Source organism: Oncorhynchus masou, chromosome 14 (genome assembly GCF_036934945.1).
Source record: "Oncorhynchus masou masou isolate Uvic2021 chromosome 14, UVic_Omas_1.1, whole genome shotgun sequence".
Lineage (NCBI taxonomy): Eukaryota > Metazoa > Chordata > Actinopteri > Salmoniformes > Salmonidae > Oncorhynchus > Oncorhynchus masou.
The window spans coordinates 8,664,245-8,678,531 of NC_088225.1; the positions used below are offsets into that span (position 1 = coordinate 8,664,245).

At 42.5% G+C, this 14,287-nt stretch overlaps 1 protein-coding gene across 1 annotated transcript in view; it reads left to right on the forward strand.

Annotated features, from left to right (window-relative positions):
• Positions 1-9,305: 9,305 nt before the first annotated feature.
• The window catches only part of LOC135554108 (BAI1-associated protein 3-like), a 32,038-nt gene continuing 27,056 nt past the window's right edge, over positions 9,306-14,287 (forward strand). Inside the window, exon 1 of the mRNA XM_064986166.1 lies at positions 9,306-9,445. Coding sequence (XP_064842238.1) covers positions 9,306-9,445 — 140 coding nt within the window. The remainder of the gene's footprint in view (positions 9,446-14,287) is intronic.

Below are 14,287 nucleotides of genomic sequence, written 5' to 3' on the forward strand. Positions count from 1 at the left end.
TCATTGAAAATAAGAATTTGTTCTTTATTAACTGACTTGCTTAGTTCAATAAAAATGCCCTTTACATTAGCAGATGTCACAAAGTGCTTATACAGAAACCCAGCCTAAAACACCAAACCGCAAGCAATGCAGATGTAGAAGCAAGGTGGCTAGGAAAATGTCCCTAGAAAGGCAGGAACCTAGGAAGAAACCTAGAGAGGAACCAGGCTCTGTGGGGTGGCCAGTCCTCTTTTGGCTGTGCCGGTTGGAGATTATAACAGTACATTGCCATTAAGGTCAGATTGTCTGGTCTACCTGAAATATATATTTTTATTCCATAGATAGTGTGGACATCGCTGAGCCTACCTTGTGTCATGCTATTTCTGTGATACATTTCAAAACCCTTTTTTTTCTGCCTGACTCATTGTTCGGTTATGAGGGAACAAACTCACAGTCAATTATATTTCTCCCAATGCTTTTAATGAATGTCTTCAGCATAACTCTGTAGGATCTCACCTCTTCTCAGTAGTCTCAGTACATGGAGCAAGTTTGAGAAATGTCAAGCCTGTAAGTTAATCACCATGTTAGACCTTAATACAAATCCCATAAATGTCTATTTGGCATCTTCACTCAGTTGAGGTACACATTTATTTCAATATCATGAGTCTTGTAAGCTTTTACTAGAATTTTTATATTTTGGATCTGGTTGGGAGGCAGACAGCTCCACCTAAATACCTGTTGTCATGTTATAGCCTATTATTTATAATTTCCATCATTCACAGAAGGGATCATCCACTATATTAAGTTGGGGGTCAGTTTTTTTTCTTGAGCTGATGTTCGGGGGGCAGGAACATAATTATTGACACCAAGAAGCCCAAACAGATACAATATTTGACTTAAACAATCATTTCAAACCTTGCTTACATCTGTGTATAGTTACATGTTTCTCTGTATTACGCATTGGGAATACTTGGGAACAGATTTCCAACATTTAAATCACTTGGCGTTGGTTTCATGGTGTTTTACAGTCTTTTATGTATAATAATAAAACTTGCAGGCCAAATCTGTCCCGTTTACAGGTTGACTTGATAATGTTTGACTTTAGGTACATATTCCATCAACTGTTCCCTGTACCAAATAAACAATAACCCGTTGTGTTAATGCTGGTGTAGTTGCCTGAACACAAATATCCTTTATTATGTATAATTTTGAAGCTATAGCAGATGATTATGATAGAAGACACAGGTATAGCTAGCTAAATGTTACAGGTAGATCTACCCTCTACTTCACAGTGTTTCTTACATCCCTCCGCAACAGCCCGAGGCGGGGAAAGTGTGCCTTCACTTCCTGTGACTATATATGGAGACCACCGGTATAGCATGAGTGAAGAAGAAAACATCTCCGGGAAAAATGAGAGCGTTTGTCTGTGATCAAATAAAATAAATTAACGTTTATTGCGGCCGATGACTATCTACTATCTTAAAGAGACAAACACCTATTTTCCGTCGATTTTGTTGTGCCAAAACAGGAACTCAGAGACGCAAGCAAAAACATACGCACATCGCAACTGTGAATGAGAAAGCTACAGGTGAGCATTATTTTTCTTTATCTACAGCATTTCAACTTTATTTAGTTGCGCGTATATCACCTCTATTCCATGTCTGTTTTAAAGATGAAAAGAGCACTTTGCATTATTGATTGTATTCTGTTTCAATATGTGAACATTTTGGAGGGGACATTTCATTGCTTCCATACCTGTTGAATTTAATTGTAACCATCTTGCGTGCATAATCAACGAATATTTTAAAAAGTTGACAGATACATATTTTATGCCATGGTAAATCTTATGTGTATGAATGTCGTTTTGTTGTCACTTAGCTGCTAGTCCCCCTTTAAGTTTATTATTCGAAGAAAAAGTTGTTTATCCATCCCCTCAGAATCCAGTAATATTAATTTCGGGTTTAAAACGAAATCCTAGTTATTCATGATGCTTTTGGTTGATCTGTTGGTTGATTATTGACCAGAAAAAAAAGTACGAACAGGTGATTTCATTTCCTCAACAAGATGTTGGGTAATGGTACGCACTATCTTTCAGAGGATCTGGTGTTCTCTAACATGCACTCTGCATGTGATCTTTCAAAGGATTTCATCCTATTGTTCCATCTTAGTTGTTCATGTCAATGATACGTTTAGAAAAGCTGCAACCTGTTCCCTACATTGGTCAAGGCAACCCAACCTTGCTGAACTGAAACTCTTATTTGGTATGTAGAAATCATTTAAGAAACAGACAGGCAGAGAAGCACATGCCTTCTTTTTCTTTAAATACAGAAGTATGTATGTCAATTATTATTTTCACTTAAAGGCTAAATGTGTGAATTGATAATAACTACATAGTTACACTTATAGTGCTCTCAACAAATCTCCATTACTGTACAATCAGAATCCTTTGTAGAGCATACTTTTCCCCAATCATCATCCAGTCCTGCAAAATTGTCATGAAGCATAGTTTTCTGCATGAGGGATGTATTCACCAAGAGAACCTGTCTTATGTATATATCATGCAGTTGTCTTGGAAACTGACTAACCTGACCGTAGGGATGGTTGGTGTGTTCGTTATATAGCAATCACTCCTGGTAACCTCCCTTTTAACTTTTAACAATACTTCTGAAAGTACCGATGGTCTCTCTCCAATAATTGTGCGATATTGGCCCTCATTTGTGCATTTCAATGATGAGGTTTGATGCATAATCAGTCTGGTCTTTGTGGCAGTACACTCTGCACTCAGACGATTTGCATGTGCCAGGGAGGTGTATGACTGTTATTCAGATTGCAGGAATATGATTTCCTTTTTTAATGAAGCTCTTTAGAGGTAAACAAAAACAAGTGGGGTCCTAAGTGTTCACTTAGAAGGAGCTCGTTAAGTATCTTAAGGAGACAAATAAGTCAGACAGGTGTTGTTGTATTTCCACTGCACCTAGAAAGTAATCACTTAGAGTTTTAATAAGGAATTACATTTCATCATCATGTACCAAGTGGATGCATTCAGTGAAGAAAATATTATTTCCTCCACTGAATTTTGTCTCTCCTACATGAGTAGCCTCATAGCTTGTAATTAATCCTGCATCATATTACACTAATCAAAATAATTTAACAAAATGTGCCTCTGGGCACACATCGTAATGTCCCAGAAGACAGAAAACGCTGAATCTGATTTTCTTTTACCATTTTGTTTCACATAATTCTTAGAAGTCCCCCTTGAGTTCTCTTGAGAAAATAGGTCTCTCAATCTTATACAAAGAGAACAATTACAGAATAGTCATGTTATGTCTGCACAGTGCAATTACAGTGCTGTATTGAGAGTAACATTAGCACACAGTTTGATAGTGCTGTTATTTTTGGGTTATGCCTAATGTATTGTGACATGTGATTGTCTAATTGCTTGTTTCTGTAACGGTCACTTCAGTTTGAGATATGAAAAAACACGGTTGATTAGAAATTGCTATCGCAGAGATATCATTCTAAACACAATCAGTCACTTGAATGGTTGTTCCCACATCTAAGGTTACATCTATGGCTATAAAAAAAATCCATTATCTTATTGATTGATGGTTTAAATCTGTCTGTGTGGTACAGTTTCTTCCCTCCGAGCTTTAGAGACTACTTTAGAGCCTCTAAAGACTCTACTTTAGAGGTTGCAGGTTAGTGGCTACTTTGGAGCCTCTAAAACCTCTACTTTACATGCTGCAGGTTAGTGGCTACTTGATTCTAGAGCTTAGCCCTATGAGTCACACTCTCAGCACTACTGGTGCTATAAAAAACACTGGCTAACCCTGTCTATTCCCCGCACCCCTCTCTCTCTCTCCTTAAATACCCAAAAGAGCAACTTGTGAAAAGGTGGAGTGAGTGGGTATGTCAATTTGGCCCTTATAGTAGGCCTACGTATGACTATGAGTCTACGGATCCAGGTCGTATTATGTTGATTGAAGGTTTCCCCGGTCCTTTTTTCTAAAGAGAGACGAACACACTGAGTCATTCATTTGTCCCTTCACACAGGATCATGGTTTTCTGAAGGATCGAGCTCATAAGCATTTACCCTCACCATCATGCAACCTTTCATATAATATAATATATCCTGTCATAGTCACCATGGTTGATATTGTGTTGTGTTTGAGGTTGTGTTTGTATTGAGAGTTGAGTTGAGTAGAATAGAGAAGAGACCTTCCTTATCTACATAACATAACCAGTATGTATTGTTTTACATATCATGTAATGCATTGCATGTATTCAGTGTATTCAGAGAATAGTCATAAAAGTGAATTCTCATTGAATAGAGAATTGTTGCTCCCTGCAGTATGCCCTTGTTCATGTGGATCTCTAAGTAGTTTCTGCTGTGTTGCCAGATTGTGGCTTTGTATAGCCTAACTAGCACAGAAAGACTTTACCCATGCTGTTAAACAGCTCCCAGACTCAATCCCACCAACACTGACAAATATTCACTGCCTATCGATCTCAGATGCAAAGTGTCAGTCTTATGTCAATCCTGAATTGAGCGCCCGCTGATCACCCTATCAGATTGGCTCATTGGCTGTGCAGAGGCTGCTGAGAATAAGCTGCCACCGTGGAACCTCTGATTGTCATCCGGTGGTTCTGTCAAAGCCTAGAAGGGATCAGAGCCCTTATCTATCTAGACATGCACACCGATCCCAATGATACTGTAGCTATGTCTCCCCATTCCATGTGAGGAATTTTCTCTCCATGTTCAACAATAGCCTTAAAGGTTTGATGTGGAGCTCCCAGCCCAACATGTTCTGTCTGCCACGTCACAATGCCCAGGACTCTAGTATGGCTGTTATGTTTGTGTTGGACATACAGTGGCGCAAAAAAATGATTTAGTCTGCCACCAATTGTGCAAGTTCTCCCACTTAAAAAGATGAGAGAGGCCTGTAATTTTCATCATAGGCACACTTCAGCTATGACAGACAAAAGGAGGGGGAAAAATCCAGAAAATCATATTGTAGGATTTTTTTATGAATTTATTTGCAAATTATGGTGGAAAATAAGTATTTGGTCACCTACAAACAAGCAAGATTTCTGGCTCTCACAGACCTGTAACTTCTTCTTTAAGAGGCTCCTCTGTCCTCCACTCGTTACCTGTATTAAGGGCACCTGTCTGAACTTGTTATCAGTATAAAAGACACCTGTCCACAACCTCAAAGTCACACTCCAAACTCCACTATGGCCAAGACCAAAGAGCTGTCAAAGGACACCAGAAACAAAATTGTAGACCTGCACCAGGCTGGGAAGACTGAATCTGCAATAGGTAAGCAGCTTGGTTTGAAGAAATCAACTGTGGGAGCAATTATTAGGAAATGGAAGATATACAAGACCACTGATAATCTCCCTCAATCTGGGACCCCACGCAAGATCTCACCCGGTGGGGTCAAAATGATCACAAGAACGGTGAGCAAAAATCCCAGAACCACACGGGGGGACCTAGTGAATGACCTGCAGAGATCTGGGATCAAAGTAACAAAGCCTACCATCAGTAACACACTACGCCGCCAGGGACTCAAATCCTGCAGTGCCAGACGTGTCCCCCTGCATAAGCCAGTACATGTCCAGGCCCGTCTGAGGTTTGCTAGAGAGCATTTGGATGATCCAGAAGAAGATTGGGAGAATGTCATATGGTCAGATGAAACCAAAATATAACTTTTTGGTAAAAACTCAACTCGTCGTGTTTGGAGGACAAAGAATGCTGAGTTGCATCCAAAGAACGCCATACCTACTGTGAAGCATGGGGGTGGAAACATCATGCTTTGGGGCTGTTTTTCTGCAAAGGGACCAGGACGATTGATCCGTGTAATGATCCCATGATGGGACAATGATCCCAAACACACTGCCCGGGCAACGAAGGAGTGGCTTCGTAAGAAGCATTTCAAGGTCCTGGAGTGGACTAGCCAGTCTCCAGATCTCAACCCCATAGAAAATCTTTGGAGCGAGTTGAAAGTCCGTGTTGCTCAGCAACAGCTCCAAAACATCACTGCTCTAGAGGAGATCTGCATGGAGGAATGGGCCAAAATACCAGCAACAGTGTGTGAAAACCTTGTGAAGACTTACAGAAAACGTTTAACCTCTGTCATTGCCAACAAATTGTATATAACAAAATATTGAGATAAACTTTTGTTATTGACCAAATACTTATTTTCCACCATAATTTGCAAATAAATTCATTAAAAATCCTACAATGTGATTTTCTGGATTTGTTTTCTTCTCATTTTGTCTGTCATAGTTGAAGTGTACCTATGATGAAAATTACAGGCCTCTCTCATCTTTTTAAGTGGGAGAACTTGCACAATTGGTGGCTGACTAAATACTTTTTTGCCCCACTGTAAGTGAGCCCTTGTCAAATCAATAAGGTCCTTTCCCCCTGATTATCTGTAGATGAGCCATTCACACAGGTTTCAGTCTGTGGGCCTGAGTGACCACTTGTTTGGCCCACACACAAAGGATTCATCAATCAAATGGATAGCGGTTAATTGGGTTGGTTCCATAATGATGTTGTTTTTGTGTGCCTTTGAATATAATTACATTTTGACAAAGCGGAAGGTCAACATGTGGATATCTTTATTATGTGGATATCTTATTATTTAATTATCATTTTGCAGAATGTCCATTTGATTGCCAGTCGTTAATGAAAAGCATTCTTGACATTTCAGTGGTTTGTAGAGCATCCTGAACATACATAACATAATAAATAATATAATGAATGACTTCCAGTGTATGTCCCAAAACCACAATAATATTGAGAAATGACAACTGTGGAAAATACAATTGGATTAGAGGAGAAAAAACGCACACACGCACACACACACAGTAGGCCATATACACTACAGTCCATGCACATAATCAAGTCGATCTCCCATAAGACCAACGAGATCATTTAATCAATCTGTATTCTGAGGGACTGGCAGGATCGTCACCAAACATGGCTAAATAGATAACACTTGTGGACTAATTGATAACAACGGCATTCAAATTACATTTAATAAAAATGCCTGCCCTCTATTTTGAAAAAGATATCATGGCAGAATCTGTTCACTCAATCCTGAAGAAATGAGATCAAGAAAGCTTGCTGTGAGACTCCAGGGTCCCACGGATGGATACACTTTACAGCAGCAGTCTAGGCTGGCTGATGTCATTTGATAGATACCAATAGGTTAACCAATCTATAAGTATGATAATGACATCAGCGGCAGGATGAGTCCCCGGCGACGGAATGGGATATATATTTTTTTATAGATATGAGTCATAAATCCATTTTTTATCTCCATCACAATTGGCTTTGGAAAGAACTGTGCCATTCTGGCTCCCTGGGAGTCTGATGATGGGGTATTTGCAGTCCTTTAGCCTCCCTGAATACGGAGATGAGGAGATGAGAATCTAGGTGGGATCGGAACCCACTTTTTCCTCATTGGTGCTGTGGTGTGTTAAGCTAGCCTGGCCAGGGAAAGACTGATATAATAACATTAAGTGATTATTTATGCAGCCTGCCTCGGTAGAATTCTGTCTACCTGGATTTACCAACCCCTTTCTCTCCCTCCACCGTTACCATAGAGACCCCTCCATCCCCTAACAGCAAGGAGCCTTTCGCTGCTGGGGCTCGCTGGCTTCTCACAGGAGAAACACAGTGTTGAGCAATGCCGTCAGTCCCTGTTAAGGTTCAGGCACCTATGATGTGTTTGTGTGTGTGTGTGTGTGTGTGTGTGTGAGAGAGAGTGAAAGTGAGAGTAAGAAAGACAGATATTCACTTGGCTGTGTGTGTTTCCTTGGCACATTGACTCGTTTTTTGTCACTGGGACTTGATGACTGAGACAGAGTGACATCCAGTTGGGAGGCCAGCCACGTCTAATTGAAATGAGCTGCTCACCTGGGAGAAGGCTTCTCCCTGACTGTGATGCTTTGCTAACTATCACCAGTCAGAGCTGGTGTATACCTAACAGACAGGTATTGGACCTGAGACACAAGCAGGTATCTGGTGTTAGTAGTTTGCTCGGTTAAAACGGCATCAGGTGCCTATGACCTTGGGGAAACATGAAACGGTGCACACAGTTGACCAATCTATAACAAATCTCTCTCACAAAAGCCTCCCCTGAGAAATGAAAATGTGAAATGAAAACAGTACTTCTTATCATGTGGGTTTAATAATGCTGTCGCTGTATAGGAAATAGTGGCATGAGATTCAAACCCACTTCATTCATAGGCAGTAACTCTTTTGACCCATATCCAAGGTGCACTGCAATCCAGAACCGTCCTCACTGGTTGCATCATAGACATATGAATACCTACATCGATGATACTATTGACATTCTAACTAAAAGTGCGAGGCAAGTGCACTATCTGTCTCGACCAGTTACATTGAGTTAATTCCTATTACAAATATATTGTCTAGCTAGCTGTTATTTAATGTGTCACTTTCACTGTTTTAAGAGAAGGCAGAACACAGAGCTGCCAGTCTGTCTCTCTTCCTCTTCCCTCAGAGATGTGACAAAAAAAAGACATTTGCTGTCAGCTGATGAAAAGAATGTATATCTGTCCCCTGAAAAAAACTTTGCCATCAATCAAACCCTCTCTCTTGTATCCATGTCATTTCTTGTCTTTTAGTGCCTTTTAGTTTTTTCTCTACCTCTGCATTGTACTGTTGCTGCGTCTACTGGTGTCAGCCACCATACAAGCTGGTCAGAGGCTGGAGAGTGACTCATACTCACTGAGGTGGAACCTAACGATGGCCTTTGTTCTTTACAAATCTCACATCGTATCACAGTTTAACTAGGACCCTTAAGAACAAAGTCAGGGATGAATTAGATGTCTGTGGTGATGATACTTCTATCTTAGCAGCACTTCTCTCTGCTACAGTAGATGGGGGTCGGCGGAGGAGGATTTGAGAGAGCATTGCTTTAATGAGAGTTATTGCAGGTAGGCTTGTCACAACAGTGGCCAACCAGCAAGTCTATGATGAAATCAAACAGCATACGATATCAGTCAGCCTTGGACAGAAATAACACGTACCTTCTGCCATGGGTTCAGCATAATTGAGTTAAGAGGGTGTGATTACTGTGATTAGCCCTGTGTTTATGTAGCCAAAGGGAAGCTCCTCAAGTAGATATATCACATCTGTGGTAGATACTGTATATCCAACTATAGTTCAAATAAACACTGGGATAAACAATTACAAGGATTTTCAGACATTTTGTTGTACAACCTGACACATCTTTTAGGCTCATGTTCATGTGAATTATTCTCCTTGTGACCCCAGGCAGTGAATGAGCATGACGACGTTGCTGGACCTGAAGAGCAGTGTTCTGAGGCAGGTGCAGAGGAGCCAGTCTCTGAGGGGGAGGAGGGAGCCATCAGCCTCAGCAGCCAGCAGCCTCCCCGTCACACACTGCCCTGACCAACTACCTCACGGGTGAGTCTCACACACCGCCCTGACCAACTACCTCACGGGTGAGTCTCACACACTGCCCTGACCAACTACCTCACGGGTGAGTCTCACACACTGCCCTGACCAACTACCTCACGGGTGAGTCTCACACACTGCCCTGACCAACTATCTCACGGGTGAGTCTCACACACTGCCCTGACCAACTACCTCACGGGTGAGTCTCACACACTGCCCTGACCAACTACCTCACGGGTGAGTCTCACACACTGCCCTGACCAACTACCTCACGGGTGAGTCTCACACACTGCCCTGACCAACTACCTCACGGGTGAGTCTCACACACTGCCCTGACCAACTACCTCACGGGTGAGTCTCACACACTGCCCTGACCAACTATCTCACGGGTGAGTCTCACACACTGCCCTGACCAACTACCTCACGGGTGAGTCTCACACACTGCCCTGACCAACTACCTCACGGGTGAGTCTCAATGGCACACAGAATCAACAGCAGTTATAATCGCTCACATGCATGTAAACACGGATATTCACTCAGGTAGTAATAATAATAATATAGCACTTTTCATTACAACATAGAATCTCAAAGCGCTTGCAAAGAAACTATTTATTAAAAATCGTCAGGCAGTTTGAAAAGGCAGTCAATCTCTGGTGTGGCTTGAGTGGAGAGAGGGATATTGATGGTTAGCCAGGGAGAAATTCAGTCTGACAGATACAGCTGCACACACACAAGCATTCAGACTGGATGAAGAAAAGGTTCTTCTGTCTCTGAGAAGAAGGCCTAGGCTGGTGCTGGGGACTATAAATATTCTGGACAAACCCAATATGTTTAATGTTTCCCTCTCCTCTACTCCAGAGATGGGACCTGTTTCTAAAATGCCTCGATCAGTCTGGTCTTCCCCAAGGAGACATCAAACATCCCAAAATACCAACAGCTACATGCACAGTCAGACATTCAGTGAACGGGGAACATTTTTTTGGGGGGGGGGAACAACACTTAGAAATACTTAAATGGTCTATAATTTATCTTTAATATATAACTCTAGAACTTTTCAGAACTTTTATCGAAAAAGAACGAACCAAATTAATCCAATATGTGTCAACAGAATTTTCTTGTGTTATTGACTAACACATTTATTTGATTGATTAACCCCAAACTGAGATGGTTGTGATGAGCTGTCATCCTAAGAATATTGGCAGATGAATTGTCCACAGCAGAATTGACAAGCGCAGGTGAATAAATCAAATGTTTTCCCATTCATCCTTTGGAGCAAGTCTTCTGTTTTGATTCCTCTTTAGCTGAATGTCAAAGCCATAAGTAATGGGCATGTGAACCTTGAGGTTTCTATAGCAACCAACAACGTCTGTTTGTTACAGCCTGCTCCTAAAATATGAACAGCTAGATTGTTAATGACGGCGCCTATTTTATTTGTGAGGGAGAAAAACACCTGTGATGCTCTGAGCAGAACCTTTTGTAATTATTACTTTGATCTGTTGAATTATTAAACACTGGCTCTTTAAAAGACTTGAGGAGCTACAGCGACCCAACACTATTGATACACAGGGGAGATTGGGGTTGGTTGTCTCAGGGGTGGGTTGTCTCAGGGGTGGGTTGTCTCAGGGGTGGGTTCTCTCAGGGGTGGGTTGTCTCAGGGGTGGGTTGTCTCAGGGGTGGGTTGTCTCAGGGGTGGGTTGTCTCAGGGGTGGGTTGTCTCAGGGGTGGGTTCCTTCAGAGGTGGGTAGTCTCAGGGGTGGGTAGTCTCAGGGGTGGGTAGTCTCAGGGGTGGGTTGTCTCAGGGGTGGGTTGTCTCAGGGGTGGGTTGTCTCAGGGGTGGGTTGTCTCAGGGGTGGGTTCTCTCGTCTCTCAGGGGTGGTTTGTCTCCGGGGTGGTTTGTCTCAGGGGTGGGTTGTCTCAGGGGTGGGTTGTCTCAGGGGTGGGTTCCTTCAGAGGTGGGTAGTCTCAGGGGTGGGTAGTCTCAGGGGTGGGTAGTCTCAGGGGTGGGTTGTCTCAGGGGTGGGTTGTCTCAGGGGTGGGTTGTCTCAGGGGTGGGTTGTCTCAGGGGTGGGTTCTCTCGTCTCTCAGGGGTGGTTTGTCTCCGGGGTGGTTTGTCTCAGGGGTGGTTTGTCTCAGGGGTGGGTTGTCTCAGGGGTGGGTTGTCTCAGGGGTGGGTTCTCTCAGAGGTGGGTTCTCTCAGGGGTGGTTTGTCTCAGGGGTGGTTTGTCTCAGGGGTGGGTTGTCTCAGATGTGGGTTGTCTCGGGTGGTTTGTGGTTTGTCTCAGGGGTGGGTTGTCTCAGGGGTGGGTTGTCTCAGAGGTGGGTTGTCTCAGAGGTGGGTTGTCTCAGGGGTGGTTTGTGGTTTGTCTCAGGGGTGGTTTGTCTCAGGGGTGGTTTGTCTCAGGGGTGGTTTGTCTCAGGGGTGGTTTGTCTCAGGGGTGGTTTGTCTCAGGGGTGGGTTGTCTCAGGGGTGGGTTGTCTCAGGGGTGGGTTGTCTCAGGAGTGGGTTGTCTCAGGGATGGGTTGTCTCAGAGGTGGGTTGTCTCAGAGGTGGGTTGCCTCAGGGGTGGTTTGTGGTTTGTCTCACGGGTGGTTTGTCTCAGGGGTGGTTTGTCTCAGGGGTGGTTTGTCTCAGAGGTGGGTTGTCTCAGGGGTGGGTTGTCTCAGGGGTTGGTTGTATCACGGTTGGTTGTCTCAGGAGTTGATTGTATCATGAGTTGGTTGTCACAGTGCTAATTACTCCCAATTTAAATGGCTAGTTACTCCCAATCTAATATTTTTAAGGGTAACGTGGGAATTTTATAAAATAACTCATCCACCCACCTGGTCAATTTATGTCAATTTATGTCAGCATAACGAAACATTGAGGTGAGGAATTTGTGTATTTTTCCTAGGTAAATCTATCGACCTGCATTCGTAAAGTATTCAGACCCCTTGACTTTTTTCACATTTTGTTACGTTACAGCCTAATTCTAAAATTGATTAAATAAAATGTGTTCCTCATCAATCTACACACAATACCCCATAATGACAAAGCAAAAACGTTTTTTAGACATTTTTGCTAATTTATTTAAAAAAAAGAAAAACAGAAATACCTTATTTACATAAGTATTCAGACCCTATGCCATGAGACTCGAAATTGAGCTCAGGTGCATCCTGTTTCCATTGATCATCCTTGAGATGTTTCTGCAACTTGATTGGAGTTCACCTGCGGTAAATTCAATTGATTGGGCATGATTTGAAAAGGCACACACCTGTCTATATAAGGTCCTACAGTTGACAGTGCATGTCAGAGCATAAAACAAGCCATGAGGTTGAAGGAATTGTCCATAGAGGTCCGAGACAGGAATGTGTCGAAACACAGATCTGGGGAAAGGTACCAAAAAATGGCTGCAGGATTGAAGGTCCCCAAGAACAAAGCGGCCTCCGTCATTATTAAATGTAAGAAGTTTGAATCCATCGAGACTCTTCCTAGAGCTGGCCATCCGGCCAAACTGAGCAATTCGGGGGAGAAAGGCCTTGGTCAGGGAGATGACCAAGAACCCAGTGGTCATTCTAACAGAGCTTTAGAGTTACTCTGTGGAGATGTGAGAACCTTCCAGAAGGATAACCATCTCTGCAGCACTCCACCAAGCAGGCCTTTATGGAAGAGTGGTCAGACAAGCCACTCCTCAGTAAAAGGCACATGACAGCCTGCTTGGAGTTTGCCAAAAGGCACCTAAAGACTCTCAGACCATGAGAAACAAGATTCTCTGATCTGATGAAACAAAGATTGAACTCTTTGACCTGAATGCCAAGCATCATGTCTGGAAGAAACCTAGCACAATCCCTACGGTGAAGCATGGTGGTGGCAGCATCATGCTGTGGGGATGTTTTCCAGCGGAAGTGTCTGGGAGGCTAGTCAGGATCGGGCGGAAAGATAAACAAAGCAAAGTACAGAAATCCTTGATGAGAACCTGCTCCAGAGCGCTCAGGACCTCAGACTGGGGCGAGGGTTCACCTTCCAACAGGACAACAACCCTGAGCACACAGCCAAGACAACGCAGGAGTGGCTTTGGGACAAGTCTCTGAATGTCCTTGAGTGGCCCAGCCAGAGCCCATGTAAATATAATATTTAAGTTTTTTTTATTTTTAATAAATTAGCAACAATTTCTAAACCTGTTTTTGCTTTGTCATTATTGGGTATTGTGTATGGATTGGTATTCTCACGGCATATAAAGCTGAATTTTGTTCGGAATATTGTTAATTCAAAGAAAGACTTTGCTATTTATAAGACTCGACTCTGTATCCTATATATCTTCATTTCCTGTTACTAAAGGAATGAGCTCGTAGCGAACAACCAAACTCATACTGTGACATCCAACCCCGTGTTGGGGCTGAGTGTGTTTGATGGCTTAACTCCATATTGGGATAAGATTTTTTTTAAAGGCTCCCCATTTCAACCCAAGACATTGTTCTTTCTCCTAATTTTCAAACAAGTCTTGTAAATGCTTCCCATCTGAAACAGTTGGGAACAGTTTGTTTATATATTATGACAATATTTTGTGATGTTTGGTCATCTGCACGTTTTTTTGGGGGGGGCTGTTCGTGCACACAAATGTCTCTCGAGGCAAGCCGAAGTCAATAGCCTAAGTCTAAGGATTCTAGCCTAAGGTTTCTTCAATGAAGTGTTTGTCATTCAATGAGAGACGACTCGTTTTCATGCAAATTGTTTCACTTGAGAAATACTGCACCAAACGTCTTAGATCTAAAATCTCAACAAAAAGAAAATAAAAAATGTATGACACATTTCATGAGTGAGTTTGAGGAAGAGTATACTCTGGCTATGGCATCTCAAGATGAACAACCAGTACT